Below are 21,031 nucleotides of genomic sequence, written 5' to 3'. Positions count from 1 at the left end.
ATATTTTTTCATAAATAAGTATTTAAAATTCTTAGTATTACTTATTTTGTAGAAATGAGTTATTTAACGGGAAAAACTATATGCTTATTTTTTAAAAATAAAATGGAAAAATTAAAGAGACCTTAATTTTACTCCTGAAAAAATATTTATTATATTTCAGTACAGTATTTAATATTCTCTCGAATTTTGGCGTCAAGAATTCAGTATAGTATTTATTGTACATCGTTCTATCCTATTCGCATTGGTTTGTTATCCTATTTGCATTGGTGTGTGAAGATCACAATGTTTTGAGTTGTATACCTTTGATGTTCGAAAATTATTTATTTACATGTTACTAAAAGAAGTAATTTCTGTTCGAAAATTAATAATGTTAGTGATATATTTTTTTGTCATCATCGATAACCTGTTGAAATTTATAAAAATTGGATGAAACATTAAGAATTTCCGTGTGCGAAGATGATTTTTAATGATCGGTTCTTACACAATGTTTTCTTTTAAAAAGTTGTAAATATTATTAGAATGCATTAAAAGAAGAAAAACACATGGTGATATTTTGTGTGTATTGATTGTCATTTTTCTAATTCCTGAAGCCGGGTTTCATAAATTGCATTTTATAAAGCATGTATGTAAGAGTTCTTGGACAACTCTTAATTTATTTGGCATAACATAAAAAATAAACTAAGCTATACTTCATGTATCTAAGAGTTCTTGGACAACTCTTAATTTATTTGGCATAACATAAAACTCTGGAAAATTTAATTGTATACCGTCTTTTTCTTAATTCAGGTAAATTTTCCGCATCGAGTAACGAGCTTTGTACGACATTATCAAATGCAAACTCAGATGTATCCAATAGTGTGTTTCTAATGGTGAGTATTTTTCAAGTAAAGATTTCAAATTCACAATGACACCATTTGATATAGTTTTATGTAATACAAAACTGATACTGAATTGTGAATTCGTGTAGCGACTGTAACCAACAAATCGAACCGATGAGGTTGACAAAAAAGTAAAAACAGTTTAAGAAATAAGGTGGAGTCTTATGGGCTTGGGGCCAATTCTTTGCGGTAAGAAAAAGATAAACTTATTAAATCACTGGAAGGGCTTAAACTGGTGGAGCTTAAGATTATATTTTGTGATAGATTAGTGACTAGCTTGGATTATGACAAATGACTATGTTTTATTTAGAGTGTATGACCTGAGTAGATGTAGAACATTCTTTATAATAAGAAAAATAATATGAAATATGTGGAGCACCTTCCTGTAACATAAATGTTAAGTGCTTATGCACATAGCAGTTCATACAGAAACAATGTGTATAAAGGAAAATTTGTCTCTTAACTTTGAGTGAATCTCATTTCGGGCTGTAAAGTTTATAAGAACTTATCATGATTTGGATGAAATTTATGATTTGGATGAAATTAATGTATAACTTTTTTTGGTCAGGTAAGTTTATGTATAAGTTATGTTAATATAAAATCTTATAAAAAACTCAATTTTCTCATCATATTTTATACTTATGGTTTAGTCATTCTTTGTCAGGTTAATACACGTGAGTTTCAAAGTACCTTCAAATCTTATTCATGGATTTGCTTTTATCACTTGGTCCAACAAGGAAGGTAGGTATATTCATAACACGAGCCAGCTGAAATGAGTATGCCAAGGCCTCAGAATTGATTTGCAAAGATGATAGTAGTCTCTAAGTTTTATTGACCAAGGCTTTAGTATCCGTGTGCGAAGCACGGGCATAAAGCTAATTATTATGAATGTGAGTGAAATCAATCAAATATTGTTAATTAATATTTGACAAAAAAAGAGAGAATATTTTTAAAACATTTAATATTTTTCCAGGAATTTTCAAAACATATTTTAGTAGCTGTTTCAAACGATTAACTAAGAAACTATTTACAGGCAATTTTTAAAATATTTTATATTCTTATTTTTCTCACTCGCGCGAAGCGCGATTTTTCCACTAGTATGTAATATTGTAATTATCCACTAATAACAATACAAAAAAAAATGCATAGTCAACAATATTGATGCCTTTTAAAACAGAGATGCAGGGTGTTACAGCACTACTCCTGCATTCAATCTCCCATTTATTAACCTGGTTTTTTGGTTTTCAACAGTAGCAAGCTAATGGTGGATATAAAGAAGTTAATCATGTTAGAAATATAAAAGCAAAAGCAAAATATGTAGTTAGAGTATCTTTTATACAGTTTCTTTTTTGGGACGTCTCATCAATTGTAAACGTTTTAAAAATAGTAAACTTTTATCTTTTTTGGGACGTTCCATCAATTATACACGTTCCAAAAGTAGTAAATTTTTATAATATAAAATATCATTACACCAACTACTTTCTTCCACTATCTCCATCATATAATAATATAAATACTATTACACCCACTACTTTCCTCCACTATATCAAATCTAAAATATAAATGGGTCCCACCATTATACCCACTTTTCATCTAATTTTACTCATTTCTTACACAATTTATTGGTCTCCGTGTCCCAACCATTTGTATACAAATGGGTGGGACGGGGGAGTAACATTCTGAAACAGTACAGTACTCCCTCCGTCCCCTTTTACATATACATTTTGACTTTTGACCAGTCAAATTGACTACATTTTGATTGAACTTTACATATATTAGATAATTGAGAAAAATAATAAAAATTATATCATTAGAAAGTATATTGAGTCTATATTAATATGCAATTTTTAGATTTTAGAAATACTGGATAGATAACTTGTACTCCCTCCGTCCCAAAATACACGTCGCTTTGACTTTTTGCACGTAATTTGATGTGCAAATAAAACATACTCAAATTTTTTTTTCTGAATAAAAGTATAACATCCATATTTTTATTCTGAAAAAGAAAATTTGAAAAATAATATATGGACTTATGTTTTATTTGCACCTCAAATTACGTGAAAAAAGTCAAAGTGTCATGTATTGTGGGACGGAGGGAGTAATGTTTAGTCAAAAGTTGGTCAATTTGGCTTCTCGAAAAGCAAAATGGACATGTAAAATGGGACGGAGGGAGTATCTTTTTGTGCAGCACGTGTCTTCATCCTGAAACCTTTCAGTTTTGCCGATGAAAACATTTACGCCCCCGTAACCGAATACTCAAAATTAGTATATTTTTTTCCCTTTAAATACTTGATCAGTTTGAGTTTCTCTGATTACAACAGTTCAGTGTAATTTGATATAAATGAATAATTTTAAAATTATAATATTAAAAAATATGTTTTTTAAAATTTATTTTCAAAATTTTAAAATTAGATTTAAAGTAATTCTTACAAATTTTAGCTAAAATTGGTTCAATTTACATGAAGAGAAGTCAAAAAAGAAGACTTGACAATTCGTTTTTTCGTATCGTGTACTCGAAAACCAAACACAAAATCGACCCATTTAGAGTTCGTGTACCTTCGTTTTCGTATTGTTCTGGTGTCATGTTTCGTGTAAAATCGAATTTCATTACAAATATAAATAAATATATAAATTAATGGAAATATTAGATTTATAAGTAAAAATTTTACAAAATTATATGACACATATATATTTAAATCATTTATACTTACAATATTATAAACTATGCATTATTTTAAAAAAGAATATATCAATATCAATATTTAATTATAAAATTATATTTATTTCATGTACCTCGTGTCGTGTTGTGTACGCAAAGAGTGGATACAAAACTGAACTAAAGAGGTGTATTTGATTGTGATTTTAATCAATTGTTTTTAGTCCATAGATTTTAATGAATTGTATGTGATTTTGATATTGTGCCTTGATAAAATATCGTAGAGTTGATAGGATTTAAGTACAATACTTCAAAATCCCATGGATTTTGGTGGGATTTCAAAAAACTTAAAATACGCTAAAGAATCTCACAAAATCCATCATTTTATGAAATTCAAAAAAATAATCAGGATTTGAATACCATCAGATTTCAATGGATTTTAAACAATCCCAATTAAATACTATCAGATTTTAATGGATTTTAAACAATCCCAATTGAATACCACCAGATTTTGTAGCATAAAATTAAATACTAATTGAATACCCCAAGATTTTAATAGATTTCAAACAATCCCAATCGAATACCTTCGGATTTCATGAATGAAAAAAAATGCTTTAAAATCTCAATCTAATACACTCATGTAAATCTCAGTCGTGTGCTTCGTGTCCGTGTATTTTTCGTGTCGTGTACTCAAAATACAAATACAAACACTAAATATTCGTTTCGTTGAAAAATTACCAGGTCTAAAGAAAAGGATAAATACATCATCTGTTCCTAATTAGTTATCCGACTTGATTTTGGGTTGATTTAGTTTTGATTGATACATTCTGATTGAAAATTTTATTATTTCTGATGGATTTTTTTGGCCAAATAAAATAAAATATTTAGTGAATTAATTATAGAAGATTATGTGTGATATATTTCCAGAAATAATGCAATAGGATACATAATTTATTACCCAATATAATGTAAAGCATAATATGTGTCTTAATAAGGGAATAATTAAACGATTTCTTATAAATGTTTTTTTAAATCATAATCATTTTGATTCTAACATAGATTCTAATTTGAATATCTCCCTTCACACATATATTTAGATATTTTGATAGTATCTTTATATTCTTTTTTTGGTTATCATATCATTTTGGCCAAAATAGTTTTCTATTAATAATAAATTTTTTGGGCTAATATATTTATATTTCTGTAATCATTAATCTTTTTTGCTTGGATATTAAATTTACATAATTATTATTTACAAATCTTAGTAAATCTAGGAATATCACCCTTTTTTTTCTCTCAAAGGACAAAGTCTCATTAATTTCCTAGGCTGATAAACGGCAGAATGCTTTTGCTAATTTTTATACCAAACATGCAGTCAACTTTAGAAGAGCCACAATGCAGAGGGTAAGGGAAACATCAGTCACAGGGTAAAAATAAAAGGAGAAGCCAGGTTCTAATTACATATGCCTTGTTTTATGGCATGCATGAGTCATAAAAGTTGGCACTGTAACATGGATGAAGCTAATAAGGCCTTAAGTGCTGTGCAAGGTCTGGCTCTAAGAAGCAACCTGAGATCAGGTGCGAGCTTTCTCTTGCACCCATGATTCTCTCGATCTGTCATCAACAATATTATACTTGTTTTGTGACAACTTCAACACATATTTCTTGCCCATCAGCGACTGCAGTTCTGCTGGAGCAGAGTTGTCACCTGGGGGCATTTTGTTAAGCAGCTTCTTGTCAACCAAATTTCTTCAACTCCAGCAGCATCATATCCTGGAACATGATGCAACCATGCATGATTTAATTACATAACTATAACCACATATAAAAACTATAACAATTACAGTAGAACACTCTAGAGTAATAAAAAGATTCAAGTGGAGACATAAAGGCAGGTCATGAGTCTGTTCTTTGTATGTTACAGTAACGGCAGCTAAGCTTATCTATATACATTATTCTAATGAACTTTACAGATGCATAATTATAAACCAGAGAATGTTTTGATTCTAAAAATCTGCTGCTATGCTCTCCAGATAAATCAAAAACAGATAACTGCCCACGATCATGATCATATAACACAAATCAACCCTGAAAATTAGCAAAAGTATATACGTGATTTGCTGCTAGCGTGGAGATGAATAACATACATACCTGCTTTGATCCTCTAGCTGAATCCGTCATTTGATCCAGAGTCTCTTCACAATCTTTTCCCTTTCAATTCCTTTTGCTTAAAAATAAATTCTATTCCTAATCCTGCCTACTATCATTCGAGTCACTGCAGCAAAAACAGAGAAACAGTATGTTTGCAAACATCAATATCAAAAACTTTTTTACCCACATGAAATGCAGCTCCTAGGAGTCTCTCCAAAAGATTGTGTTTCTCATCACACTTTTTCCTCTTTAACCCGTTGCACAGTAATTCCCTGCTATAACTTCAAAATTTGAAAAACAGATAATTGCCCATGATCATGATCATATAACATAAATCAACCCTGAATTTTAGCAAAAGTACATACGTGATTTGCTAGTGTGGAGATGAATAACATACATACCCGCTTTGATCATCTAGCTGAATCCGTCATTTGACCCAGAATCTCTTTACAATCTTTTCCCTTTCAATTTCTTTTGCTTAACAATAAATTCTATTCCTATTCCTGCGGCCTGCCTACTATCATTCGAGTCACTGCAGCATAAACAGAGAAACAATAGGTTTGCAAACATCAATATCAAAAACCTTTTTACCCACATGAAATGCAGCTCTTAGGAGTCGCTCTAAAAGTACAGAGGCACTTGAAACCAGCGTATAAGTCCTAACACCGCCAACATAATCGAATAATAAAACCAGGCGCGAAACAAACTTTTTAAAACTGCAATTTCTACCTAGACCTCCTCTCCATAATAAACTGAAACTAAGAACTCAAAATTTCTTCTAGACCAGGAGAGTGCCAAAGCCTCAAATCACTTTTAATCTACACCACAAGAACAGTATGATTACCGTATAAAATAAAATAAAAAAATCGTCGAAAGCTAATTCAAATCTTCATTGAGGCACTCTATCAAACAGTTCTGGTGCAATCGTCCAAAGCTAAAGCACAGGCGTTACCCACGTAGAATCCGAAGTGAGGAGATCCATCAGCATCGTCCCGAAGAGCCCTGCTCGACCAACCCGAAGAGTCCCGCTCGATCAATCAACATACAAAGTAAAATAGTTACCAGGGAAGGTCATTTATAAGACCCCAGAGAAACACCTAAAGATATATCCTGTATGATTACAATGTCAGGGTCATGAAACACCTGGTGCTTAATGAAGTAATTGAAGTCAAGAATGTGCAAGATACCAGCTTGTTCTTGAATGCAAATATGACTGATCCAGCGTGTTCTGCTGCATTTCCAACTATCGGTAGCAATATAATGCTGATAAAGCTTACAGAAATACCCCAAGAAGCTGAAGCATCCTGATTAAGAAAGTATAATACATATCCATGAATGATGACACGTGTATACTTATTTTGTTGAAACACTGAAGTTTTGATCAGTGCTAAATTTATTGTATATATACCTCTATGGTACCCACAACATACTCTGATAGCAGAGCAATCGTAATTGTCATACCAACCAACCAAACGAGTCCGCTTGAGATTCCTATCTCAGGCTTCTCTTCTGTTTCCTTGTTACCTTCGTCTTCCTGGCAATAACCACCATGATTCATGATACCATATTAAAACATTTAACTGAATATTCTACAATTCGGTATTAGAGCCCGTTACTTATCTAATTCAGGAATTAGGACAATGGTAGGGCCGTAATAGTCACCTGTGCTTCAAATAGCTGGTGATGAGTCTTTAACTGGAAGACGAGATATGCAACATATGCTATAAGCATAACAATGCTGCTTGCTCTAGACAACTGAAGAATTGATCCCTGCACTATATCACTAGACGGCTTTACAGCATACTTGAACATCAATGGCAGCAGATGGCAAATCAATCCCAGAAACAAAAGCAATGAATTCACATCAGCCTGCTTCTGTTAAATTCCAAACAGAATAAGTAATTAAAAAACGTATACAACCAGTTTAGCTCAATTGGCTCACTTTTATCTTCAAAATCTACATATATCTTACTCGGTCATATTTCTGCTCTTTGTATAGGTTTGCCAATCCTCCACATAAAAGGGAGCTTCCAAGAACAAGCAGAAGGTTCGATAGAACAGAACCATAAAGTGAATACTTTAGCACATCAATTTTCCCTTGGCGTATTGCCAATAAAGCAATAATCAGCTCTGTTGCATTACCACATGTCGCATTCAAAAGTCCCCCCACTGCAAATATATTACAAAGTTAAAGTTTAAACCTCATGTCGAATGCCAAACTCAAATTAACAGAATCAGTACAGTACAAATAACAATTTGAAAATATCAATCACATGAACAGATGAACAGATACTCATGCAAGCATGTTTCTTATATATCAGCAAAGGTATAACTTATAAGTTATAAGCCATCAAAATTATCATCATAATTTTACTTAAGTGTTATATGCTGAACATACCTGTTGGACCAGTGTAGAATGAAACTTGCCTACAGCATTCGGAAAAGAAGAGAGAAACTTATCAAGAATCATATCATATGTATAAAACAAAGGCGGAAATCAAACTGAACCAAACTCACTCAGTTACAAAGCTAATACGTTCAGCAAGTAGAGCGAGTCCAAGTAAACTCAGAGCAAATATCCAAGGCTGACAATCATTTAAAAATTTCAAAACGCAAATTAAAATTCTATGTATTTAAGTGCAAAATGGATAAATAAAATGTTAAGTGACAGTATACAGTTATCTAAACACTCACTCTTCCTAAATTATAAGACTGGGCAGCAATTGCAGCTGGGATTGCCGGAAATAACACAATAAGCTTGGTTCCAAATATCACTTGTTGCAAATTAGCTACAAAATTCTTCAGACACCGAAACCGAACTTTGTTAACAAGCTCAGGGTCGGACTTCGTTCGCAACAATGAAGCCGATAAGGTCTGTGCCGACCGGTAATGATGCTCCCTGCTTGAAACCCTGATCTCTCCAGCTTCTTCAACATCCCATGTAATATTTTCTTGTGAGCCCATCTTTTGTGTAATTTATTTGTATGATCACAACAGAATATGCAGGGGAAGCACAGTTTATATAGTCACATAAATACTGTATGTGTAACAACGGGTAGAGTAGTGCAATTTCCTGGAATTTTCGCAAGCTTTGTTTTGCATGAGTTACTTAGATCACTTTAATGCGGGTATCATATGCATGAATTATATTCTTCCAAAATAGGTGTGATCACTCTTCATTAATGCATACTCTTTTTACAAAAATATAAATGTAGCATAGTTATCTATTCTTGTCCAATTACAGACATGCCCTTGTACTTCAAGTTAAATTAAGTTAAATTGATGAAAAAAATATGTGAGTGCAAATTAAATCTCAGTATCAAACTAAAATCAACATCATCAATCAAAATTATTCATACACTTTCTATCATATTATATTTATTTTGAAAAAATATTTTTATACACGATTCGGATTTTCTGCTAATGAAGAGATTTGGATACTATAACAATTAAAATTATTTGTTGGAGACTTCTACGTGTTTTTAAGGAATTTGATCTCATATTTAAATTATTATTTTCTGAATAATAAAAAAACATAAAAGTAACATATAAAAACATGAAGAGTATTTTAAAATGTAATATTATGGAGTACACAAAGAAAAAATAGTGCAAAAATAAAATGTAATATAAGAGAGTACACGGATAGAAACAATAGTAAGAAAAAAAATACAATTTTTCTAGTGTTATCATGATCACATGCTACATATAGAATTTTATAAATTTAATTTATATGGACTAATTTTTAAATTCTACGTAAACAGACGAAATCGAAAGTAATCGGTCAAGTAACAGAACAAGAATTAATCGGAAAATAATTAAATTGATCGAGATTAATCCAATTAAGATTTAATCAGTTCAACAAATAAGGAAACATAGATTGATCGTTAATCACCGACTTGTAGAACGGAATTTCTTAATAATAATGAATTTTTGCATATACAGTGCTACACTAACAAAAATTTAATAGACAAAATTTAGTTAATTATCAAGTTGGTCATTGAAGTGGGCTTAATGTATCAAATTGGTTACTGAACTCAAAACGGTATCAAAATCGTCACTGAAGTGGCCATATATATCTCCGCCAGCTGATCTTCAGTCCTACAATACTTCAAACGTACTGCACCATCCTTCTGAACATCTCTCACAAAGAACAATTTAATGCTGAAATGCTTGGTTTTTCCATGAAAAACCGGATTGTTTGAGATGGATATTGCAGCCTGATTATCAACCTTAACTTCAGTACTTAGCTTCTGCTCCAGATTTAGATCAAATAAAATTTTTCTGAGCCACAAAGCATGATTAACAGCTGCTGTTGCTGCTATCAATTCTGCTTCAGCTGTTGATTGTGCAACTATCTCTTGTTTCTTAGAACTCCAAGTAAAAATTCCTGATCCAAAGCAGAAACAGAATCCAGAGGTGCTCTTCATGTCATCCAGAGATCCTCCCCAATCACTATCAGCGTAACCTTGTAACTCAAAGTTCTGCGAAGAACAAAATTTGATCCCAAAGCTTAAGGTCCCTTTGATATACCGGAGAACTCGTTTAGCAGCCTTAAAGTGAGTCACAGTAGCACAATTCATGAATCTGGACAGAACATTAACAGCATATAGAACATCTGGCCTTGTTGCCGTAAGATACATTAGACACCCAATCAGGCTCCTGTAATGTGATTCATGTACCTTTTCTCCATCATCTTTAAAGAGCTTCACCTTGGGACACATAGGAGTGCTCACACTTTTACAACCATCCATTTTAAATTTTTTCAAGATCTCCTTGGCATACTTCTGTTGACACATAAAAATTTCACCTTCCTTTTGCTTGATTTCAATTCCAAGAAAATAAGACATCTCTCCAAGGTCCGCCATTTCAAATTCTTGCTCCATGTTTTCCTTGAACTTCTGAACAAGTTCATTGCTGCTGCCAGTTACTAAAAGATCATCAACATACAATGATACAACAATAAGATCATTTTGCTCAACTTTAACATATAACGTGGACTCACTAAGGCTTTTAACAAAGCCTAAACTCAGCAAATATTCATCAATTCTTTTGTACCAGGCCCTTGGCGCCTGTTTTAAACCGTACAACGCCTTCTTCAATCGATACACTTTGTGCTCCTGCCCTTTTACAACGAAGCCTTCAGGCTGATCAACATATATTTCTTCTTCCAGAAAGCCATTTAAGAAGGCTGATTTGACATCAAGTTGATGAATTTTCCACTTATTTTGTGCTGCGATAGCTAGTAACATTCGGGTGGTGTCTTGCCTTGCAACAGGAGCAAACGTATCAAAATAGTCTACTCCAAAAATTTGAGCATACCCTTTAGCTACTAACCTCGCTTTATACTTGTTGATTGTTCCATCTGCATTCTCCTTTTTTCTGAACACCCATTTCACTCCAATCACCTTCCGATTCTTGGGTCTTTCAACTAATTCCCAGGTCTGATTTTTCTCGATCATAGAGAGCTCCTCCTGCATTGCAGCCATCCAATGAGGATCCTTTTCAGCCTGTAGATACCCATCAGGTTCAAGAATAGAAACATTGCATCTTTGATAAATATCAGCAAGTGACCTGGTGCCACGAACAGCGGGATCATCAACCAATTCATCTTGATTTAAATTAATCGGTTGCTGATAATCTGCACCAGAGTTATCTTTTTCGTTTTTCCAGCTCCACTCATCATTCTCCATGAAGCTTACATCCCTGCTTATAATAATTTTTTTAGTATCGGGCTGAAAAACTCTATAAGCTTTGGATATCAAGCTATATCCAATAAATACACCAGCCTCCGCTTTCTTGTCCAACTTGTCTCTCTTGATCTGTGGCACATGAGTAAAACACAAACATCCAAACACCTTAAGATTTTTAATTAAGGGCTTATAACCATACCATGCCTCATAAGGAGTCTTCCCATTTACGGCTTTTGTCGGGAGTCTGTTTAGCAAAAACACAGATGTGTTGGCAGCCTCCGCCCAATATTCTTTAGGCAAATTCTTCTCATGAAGCATGCACCTGGACATCTCCATTATTGTCCTGTTCTTCCTCTCGCTGACTCCATTTTGTTGTGGACTATACGGAGCCGTAAGATGGTGTTCAATGCCTGAATCCTCACAAAATTTGTTGAATTCACTAGAGGTGTACTCTTTGCCATTATCAGACCTTAAAACTTGAATCTTGCAGCCACTTTGATTCTCGATCCATTGCTTGAATTTAAAGAACACACTTGCAACTTCTGACTTGAACCTGAGAAAATAGATCCAACACATTCTCGTGAAATCATCAATAAAAATGATGTAGTATTTACTACCATTAAGAGAAGGAGTTCTTTGAGGTCCGCACAAATCTGTATGAATCAATTGCAACTTTGAGGTGGCTCTCCATGTTGCTTGTTGGAAAGGAGTTCTGGCTTGTTTACCATATTGACATGACCTGCAATTTGGCAATTCAGTCTCTATATGCGGCAAACCAATAGCCAAATCTTTTCTCTGCATATTTAGTAATGCTGCATGATGAAAATGGCCCATCCTTTTGTGCCATAATTCTGCAGTAGTTGTGTTAGCTGAATATACAGCTTGTTCCTCCTCCATTGGATCAAATGAATAGCTTTTTCCTTTCATCTTGATTCTAAAAACATCAACGTTATTTGCATCCTTGATCAAACATTGCTCATTCTCAAATATAACCTTAAATCCCTTGCTAGTCAGTTGTCGAACACTTAAGAGATTTTGATCAATTTCAGGTACAAACAACACATCAGAAATTAGTTTTGTACCTCTACAACTTTCAATGGCGATTGTTCCCTTTCCTTTTACAGCAATATATGCGCCGTTGCCAATTCTGACCTTCGAAACTTGTGATCTGTCCAGCTCTCTGAAAAGTTCTTCATCTCCGGTCATGTGATTGGTACAGCCACTATCAATTAGCCAACAATCACTAGAGCTGCTGCTTGTAAAACAAGATGCAACGAACAGCTGCTCCTCCTCCTGCTCGTTTGCCATTTGAGCATTTTCTTTACGGTAATACTCGCTTCTGCATATCTTTTCATCATGCCCCATCTTGTTGCACTTTCCACATTTTACATCAGGCCTTTTCCAACACTTGAAAGGAGGATGACCTTTCTTTCCGCAGTGTTTACATGGAGGAAATTCTTTGTATCTTTCTCCTTTGGTGCTGCTTGCATTTGTAAAAGAATCTCGAGGATGAAAATTCTTTTTTTGAAATTTCTTCTTCTTATCTTTGTCACTGTGATTGACTTGTAACTTGGTATCAGAGCGCCTCTTCTTGAGGGACCTGTGACTAAATCAAAATAGCCACACACACACCTTACTTCTATTTTTTCTATGGATCTCGAAAAACCATTCACATCTCTAGCACCACCGGTGTTCAATGGTGAGAATTATCAACTCTGGGCAGCGAGAATGGAGGCACATCTAGAGGCGAATGATCTCTGGGAACCTGTTGAGGAGGACTACGAAGTTCCTCAAGTAACAGATGCTTCCACCATGTCTCAGGCTAGGTATATACGAGAGAGAAAAGCAAAGAAGTCAAGGGCCAGAGGTACGTTACTTGCAGCGGTTTCTGCAGAAATTTTTACAAGGGTTATGACAAAAAAATCAGCATTTGAGATCTGGAATTTTCTCAAAACTGAATATGAAGGAGACGAAAGAGTTAAAGGAATGCAAGTCTTGAATTTGGTCAGAGAATTCGAGATGCAGAAAATGAATGGGTCAGAAACAATAAAGGAGTACACAGGTAAACTTGTTAACATAGCAAATAAAATAAGGATACTTGGCTCCGATTTTTCAGATTCCAGAATAGTACAGAAAATTCTTGTTACGCTTCCAGAAAAATAGGATGGATAGAGTCAAATTGCATTTAAGAGCCAAGCAACACAATTAGGTGCATAATTTTATAGGTCTGATCCATTACATTTTAGAAGGGGTTATAAACTCGGAAATCGAAATCACATGGATCCCTCATCTCAATTTCGTTCAAGCATTGACAGAATGACAGGAAGAACCTAATCTAGTCTCTTGTCAGGTGGCCAATGAGCTTTAGACTGACTTCACAATAACAAAACGAAAGTTGAGGACAAAACTAAATGAACACAGATCTTAACAGTACATTCAATTAAAGATTGGATAAATAATATTTTGAAGAGAATTCAAAGTAACAAGGATCAATCTGTTTATCACGTGACTTCTCATTTGGATGCCTCGTGTCACTTTTGAGTCGCACTTTTTTGTAGTAACTAACACCTTTCAGTGCAATCTTTATGTATTCTTATCTCTCTTTATTGAGTATCTTTTTGTTTGGTATGTTTGAGCAAGGAAGAAGCTGCTGCATTTGATTCGGTCGGAGGTTTCCCATCCAAGCATCTTGATGAACCACTGAAAGCATTGAACTTGGGAACTAACATGGTTTATTATGTCGTAAATTTAATTATAATATTTGGTTGTTGCAGGGCTCATGTAAAACATATTTTAGTAGCTGTTTCAAACGATTAACTAAGAAACTATTTACAGGCAATTTTTAAAATATTTTATATTCTTATTTTTCTCACTCGCGCGAAGCGCGATTTTTCCACTAGTATGTAATATTGTAATTATCCACTAATAACAATACAAAAAAAAATGCATAGTCAACAATATTGATGCCTTTTAAAACAGAGATGCAGGGTGTTACAGCACTACTCCTGCATTCAATCTCCCATTTATTAACCTGGTTTTTTGGTTTTCAACAGTAGCAAGCTAATGGTGGATATAAAGAAGTTAATCATGTTAGAAATATAAAAGCAAAAGCAAAATATGTAGTTAGAGTATCTTTTATACAGTTTCTTTTTTGGGACGTCTCATCAATTGTAAACGTTTTAAAAATAGTAAACTTTTATCTTTTTTGGGACGTTCCATCAATTATACACGTTCCAAAAGTAGTAAATTTTTATAATATAAAATATCATTACACCAACTACTTTCTTCCACTATCTCCATCATATAATAATATAAATACTATTACACCCACTACTTTCCTCCACTATATCAAATCTAAAATATAAATGGGTCCCACCATTATACCCACTTTTCATCTAATTTTACTCATTTCTTACACAATTTATTGGTCTCCGTGTCCCAACCATTTGTATACAAATGGGTGGGACGGGGGAGTAACATTCTGAAACAGTACAGTACTCCCTCCGTCCCCTTTTACATATACATTTTGACTTTTGACCAGTCAAATTGACTACATTTTGATTGAACTTTACATATATTAGATAATTGAGAAAAATAATAAAAATTATATCATTAGAAAGTATATTGAGTCTATATTAATATGCAATTTTTAGATTTTAGAAATACTGGATAGATAACTTGTACTCCCTCCGTCCCAAAATACACGTCGCTTTGACTTTTTGCACGTAATTTGATGTGCAAATAAAACATACTCAAATTTTTTTTTCTGAATAAAAGTATAACATCCATATTTTTATTCTGAAAAAGAAAATTTGAAAAATAATATATGGACTTATGTTTTATTTGCACCTCAAATTACGTGAAAAAAGTCAAAGTGTCATGTATTGTGGGACGGAGGGAGTAATGTTTAGTCAAAAGTTGGTCAATTTGGCTTCTCGAAAAGCAAAATGGACATGTAAAATGGGACGGAGGGAGTATCTTTTTGTGCAGCACGTGTCTTCATCCTGAAACCTTTCAGTTTTGCCGATGAAAACATTTACGCCCCCGTAACCGAATACTCAAAATTAGTATATTTTTTTCCCTTTAAATACTTGATCAGTTTGAGTTTCTCTGATTACAACAGTTCAGTGTAATTTGATATAAATGAATAATTTTAAAATTATAATATTAAAAAATATGTTTTTTAAAATTTATTTTCAAAATTTTAAAATTAGATTTAAAGTAATTCTTACAAATTTTAGCTAAAATTGGTTCAATTTACATGAAGAGAAGTCAAAAAAGAAGACTTGACAATTCGTTTTTTCGTATCGTGTACTCGAAAACCAAACACAAAATCGACCCATTTAGAGTTCGTGTACCTTCGTTTTCGTATTGTTCTGGTGTCATGTTTCGTGTAAAATCGAATTTCATTACAAATATAAATAAATATATAAATTAATGGAAATATTAGATTTATAAGTAAAAATTTTACAAAATTATATGACACATATATATTTAAATCATTTATACTTACAATATTATAAACTATGCATTATTTTAAAAAAGAATATATCAATATCAATATTTAATTATAAAATTATATTTATTTCATGTACCTCGTGTCGTGTTGTGTACGCAAAGAGTGGATACAAAACTGAACTAAAGAGGTGTATTTGATTGTGATTTTAATCAATTGTTTTTAGTCCATAGATTTTAATGAATTGTATGTGATTTTGATATTGTGCCTTGATAAAATATCGTAGAGTTGATAGGATTTAAGTACAATACTTCAAAATCCCATGGATTTTGGTGGGATTTCAAAAAACTTAAAATACGCTAAAGAATCTCACAAAATCCATCATTTTATGAAATTCAAAAAAATAATCAGGATTTGAATACCATCAGATTTCAATGGATTTTAAACAATCCCAATTAAATACTATCAGATTTTAATGGATTTTAAACAATCCCAATTGAATACCACCAGATTTTGTAGCATAAAATTAAATACTAATTGAATACCCCAAGATTTTAATAGATTTCAAACAATCCCAATCGAATACCTTCGGATTTCATGAATGAAAAAAAATGCTTTAAAATCTCAATCTAATACACTCATGTAAATCTCAGTCGTGTGCTTCGTGTCCGTGTATTTTTCGTGTCGTGTACTCAAAATACAAATACAAACACTAAATATTCGTTTCGTTGAAAAATTACCAGGTCTAAAGAAAAGGATAAATACATCATCTGTTCCTAATTAGTTATCCGACTTGATTTTGGGTTGATTTAGTTTTGATTGATACATTCTGATTGAAAATTTTATTATTTCTGATGGATTTTTTTGGCCAAATAAAATAAAATATTTAGTGAATTAATTATAGAAGATTATGTGTGATATATTTCCAGAAATAATGCAATAGGATACATAATTTATTACCCAATATAATGTAAAGCATAATATGTGTCTTAATAAGGGAATAATTAAACGATTTCTTATAAATGTTTTTTTAAATCATAATCATTTTGATTCTAACATAGATTCTAATTTGAATATCAAAAATCAGTGCTGAATTTATTCCTAGAATGATTTATGCCAGAAGATCAGCCTTTGCAATTACTGAGGCAATATTCAAACACTCCTCCTTGCTTCAGTAGGTGCAAATACCAAGTCTCTCTCTTAATTCTTCAAATCTACCCTTAGCAAGGGGTTTTGTAAATATGTCTGCCAGCTGATCTTCAGTCCTACAATACTTCAAACGTACTGCACCATCCTTCTGAACATCTCTCACAAAGAACAATTTAATGCTGAAATGCTTGGTTTTTCCATGAAAAACTGGATTGTTTGAGATGGATATTGCAGCCTGATTATCAACCTTAACTTCAGTACTTAGCTTCTGCTCCAGATTTAGATCAAATAAAATTTTTCTGAGCCACAAAGCATGATTAACAGCTGCTGTTGCTGCTATCAATTCTGCTTCAGCTGTTGATTGTGCAACTATCTCTTGTTTCTTAGAACTCCAAGTAAAAATTCCTGATCCAAAGCAGAAACAGAATCCAGAGGTGCTCTTCATGTCATCCAGAGATCCTCCCCAATCACTATCAGCGTAACCTTGTAACTCAAAGTTCTGCGAAGAACAAAATTTGATCCCAAAGCTTAAGGTCCCTTTGATATATCGGAGAACTCGTTTAGCAGCCTTAAAATGAGTCTCGGTAGCACAATTCATGAATCTGGACAGAACATTAACAGCATATAGAACATCTGGCCTTGTTGCCGTAAGATACATTAGACACCCAATCAGGCTCCTGTAATGTGATTCATGTACCTTTTCTCCATCATCTTTAAAGAGCTTCACCTTGGGACACATAGGAGTGCTCACACTTTTACAACCATCCATTTTAAATTTTTTCAAGATCTCCTTGGCATACTTCTGTTGACACATAAAAATTTCACCTTCCTTTTGCTTGATTTCAATTCCAAGAAAATAAGACATCTCTCCAAGGTCCGCCATTTCAAATTCGTGCTCCATGTTTTCCTTGAACTTCTGAACAAGTTCATTGCTGCTGCCAGTTACTAAAAGATCATCAACATACAATGATACAACAATAAGATCATTTTGCTCAACTTTAACATATAACGTGGACTCACTAAGGCTTTTAACAAAGCCTAAACTCAGCAAATATTCATCAATTCTTTTGTACCAGGCCCTTGGCGCCTGTTTTAAACCGTACAACGCCTTCTTCAATCGATACACTTTGTGCTCCTGCCCTTTTACAACGAAGCCTTCAGGCTGATCAACATATATTTCTTCTTCCAGAAAGCCATTTAAGAAGGCTGATTTGACATCAAGTTGATGAATTTTCCACTTATTTTGTGCTGCGATAGCTAGTAACATTCGGGTGGTGTCTTGCCTTGCAACAGGAGCAAACGTATCAAAATAGTCTACTCCAAAAATTTGAGCATACCCTTTAGCTACTAACCTCGCTTTATACTTGTTGATTGTTCCATCTGCATTCTCCTTTTTTCTGAACACCCATTTCACTCCAATCACCTTCCGATTCTTGGGTCTTTCAACTAATTCCCAGGTCTGATTTTTCTCGATCATAGAGAGCTCCTCCTGCATTGCAGCCATCCAATGAGGATCCTTTTCAGCCTGTAGATACCCATCAGGTTCAAGAATAGCAACATTGCATCTTTGATAAATATCAGCAAGTGACCTGGTGCCACGAACAGCGGGATCATCAACCAATTCATCTTGATTTAAATTAATCGGTTGCTGATAATCTGCACCAGAGTTATCTTTTTCGTTTTTCCAGCTCCACTCATCATTCTCCATGAAGCTTACATCCCTGCTTATAATAATTTTTTTAGTATCGGGCTGAAAAACTCTATAAGCTTTGGATATCAAGCTATATCCAATAAATACACCAGCCTCCGCTTTCTTGTCCAACTTGTCTCTCTTGATCTGTGGCACATGAGTAAAACACAAACATCCAAACACCTTAAGATTTTTAATTAAGGGCTTATAACCATACCATGCCTCATAAGGAGTCTTCCCATTTACGGCTTTTGTCGGGAGTCTGTTTAGCAAAAACACAGATGTGTTGGCAGCCTCCGCCCAATATTCTTTAGGCAAATTCTTCTCATGAAGCATGCACCTGGACATCTCCATTATTGTCCTGTTCTTCCTCTCGCTGACTCCATTTTGTTGTGGACTATATGGAGCCGTAAGATGGTGTTCAATGCCTGAATCCTCACAAAATTTGTTGAATTCACTAGAGGTGTACTCTTTGCCATTATCAGACCTTAAAACTTGAATCTTGCAGCCGCTTTGATTCTCGATCCATTGCTTGAATTTGAAGAACACACTTGCAACTTCTGACTTGAACCTGAGAAAATAGATCCAACACATTCTCGTGAAATCATCAATAAAAATGATGTAGTATCTACTACCATTAAGAGAAGGAGTTCTTTGAGGTCCGCACAAATCTGTATGAATCAATTGCAACTTTGAGGTGGCTCTCCATGTTGCTTGTTGGAAAGGAGTTCTGGCTTGTTTACCATATTGACATGACCTGCAATTTGGCAATTCAGTCTCTATATGCGGCAAACCAATAGCCAAATCTTTTCTCTGCATATTTAGTAATGCTGCATGATGAAAATGGCCCATCCTTTTGTGCCATAATTCTGCAGTAGTTGTGTTAGCTGAATATACAGCTTGTTCCTCCTCCATTGGATCAAATGAATAGCTTTTTCCTTTCATCTTGATTCTAAAAACATCAACGTTATTTGCATCCTTGATCAAACATTGCTCATTCTCAAATATAACCTTAAATCCCTTGCTAGTCAGTTGTCGAACACTTAAGAGATTTTGATCAATTTCAGGTACAAACAACACATCAGAAATTAGTTTTGTACCTCTACAACTTTCAATGGCGATTGTTCCCTTTCCTTTTACAGCAATATATGCGCCGTTGCCAATTCTGACCTTCGAAACTTGTGATCTGTCCAGCTCTCTGAAAAGTTCTTCATCTCCGGTCATGTGATTGGTACAACCACTATCAATTAGCCAACAATCACTAGAGCTGCTGCTTGTAAAACAAGATGCAACGAACAGCTGCTCCTCCTCCTGCTCGTTTGCCATTTGAGCATTTTCTTTACGGTAATACTCGCTTCTGCATATCTTTTCATCATGCCCCATCTTGTTGCACTTTCCACATTTTACATCAGGCCTTTTCCAACACTTGAAAGGAGGATGACCTTTCTTTCCGCAGTGTTTACATGGAGGGAATTCTTTGAATCTTTCTCCTTTAGTGCTGCTTGCATTTGTAAAAGAATCTCGAGGATGAAAATTCTTTTTTTGAAATTTCTTCTTCTTATCTTTGTCACTGTGATTGACTTGTAAATTGGTATCAGAGCGCCTCTTCTTGAGGGACCTGTGACTAAATCAAAATAGCCACACACACACCTTACTTCTATTTTTTCTATGGATCTCGAAAAACCATTCACATCTCTAGCACCACCGGTGTTCAATGGTGAGAATTATCAACTCTGGGCAGCGAGAATGGAGGCACATCTAGAGGCGAATGATCTCTGGGAACCTGTTGAGGAGGACTACGAAGTTCCTCAAGTAACAGATGCTTCCACCATGTCTCAGGCTAGGTATATACGAGAGAGAAAAGCAAAGAAGTCAAGGGCCAGAGGTACGTTGCTTGCAGCGGTTTCTGCAGAAATTTTTACAAGGGTTATGACAAAAAAATCAGCATTTGAGATCTGGAATTTTCTCAAAACTGAATATGAAGGAGACGAAAGAGTTAAAGGAATGCAAGTCTTGAATTTGGTCAGAGAATTCGAGATGAAGAAAATGAATGGGTCAGAAACAATAAAGGAGTACACAGGTAAACTTGTTAACATAGCAAATAAAATAAGGATACTTGGCTCCGATTTTTCAGATTCCAGAATAGTACAGAAAATTCTTGTTACGCTTCCAGAAAAATTTGATGCTACTATTTCATCTTTGGAGAGTACCAAAGATCTGTCAAAAATCACATTGGCAGAGCTAAACAATGCTTTGCAGGCTCAAGAACAGAGAAGATTGATGAGGGTACACACAGCAGCCTGTTTAGATTTAGATGAATTAAAAATTAATGAAATTAAATCAAATAATCAGCAGAAAGCG

The 21,031-nt window shown here is 34.0% G+C and overlaps 1 protein-coding gene and 1 long non-coding RNA gene across 4 annotated transcripts; both read right to left on the bottom strand.

Annotated features, from left to right (window-relative positions):
- Positions 1 to 4,877: 4,877 nt before the first annotated feature.
- Positions 4,878 to 7,220, bottom strand: LOC135152015 (uncharacterized). 3 transcript variants are annotated; one of them, XR_010291078.1, is made up of 4 exons: positions 7,094 to 7,220; positions 6,873 to 6,989; positions 5,686 to 6,795; positions 4,878 to 5,307 (listed from the first exon to the last, which is right to left on the bottom strand). It is a non-coding gene; the product is annotated as an uncharacterized LOC135152015 (long non-coding RNA). The 3 variants fall into 3 exon arrangements; XR_010291079.1 differs by lacking the exon at positions 7,094 to 7,220 and having other exon boundaries at positions 5,686 to 5,966; positions 6,087 to 6,795; positions 6,873 to 7,049; XR_010291077.1 differs by lacking the exon at positions 7,094 to 7,220 and having other exon boundaries at positions 6,873 to 7,049.
- A 97-nt stretch (positions 7,221 to 7,317) lies between these two features.
- LOC108217908 (vacuolar cation/proton exchanger 3) lies at positions 7,318 to 8,661 on the bottom strand. The gene is made up of 5 exons (XM_017390819.2): positions 8,380 to 8,661; positions 8,203 to 8,270; positions 8,084 to 8,112; positions 7,658 to 7,854; positions 7,318 to 7,560 (listed from the first exon to the last, which is right to left on the bottom strand). Exons 1-5 carry the CDS (start codon positions 8,647 to 8,649, stop codon positions 7,318 to 7,320), a joined length of 807 nt encoding a protein of 268 aa, XP_017246308.2. The 5' UTR covers positions 8,650 to 8,661.
- Between the last annotated feature and the right edge of the window lie 12,370 nt (positions 8,662 to 21,031).

The sequence above is a fragment of the Daucus carota genome, chromosome 4, assembly GCF_001625215.2.
Source record: "Daucus carota subsp. sativus chromosome 4, DH1 v3.0, whole genome shotgun sequence".
Lineage (NCBI taxonomy): Eukaryota > Viridiplantae > Streptophyta > Magnoliopsida > Apiales > Apiaceae > Daucus > Daucus carota.
Note: the sequence above shows the minus strand (reverse complement) of the source record. Positions and strands in the feature narration are given on the sequence as shown.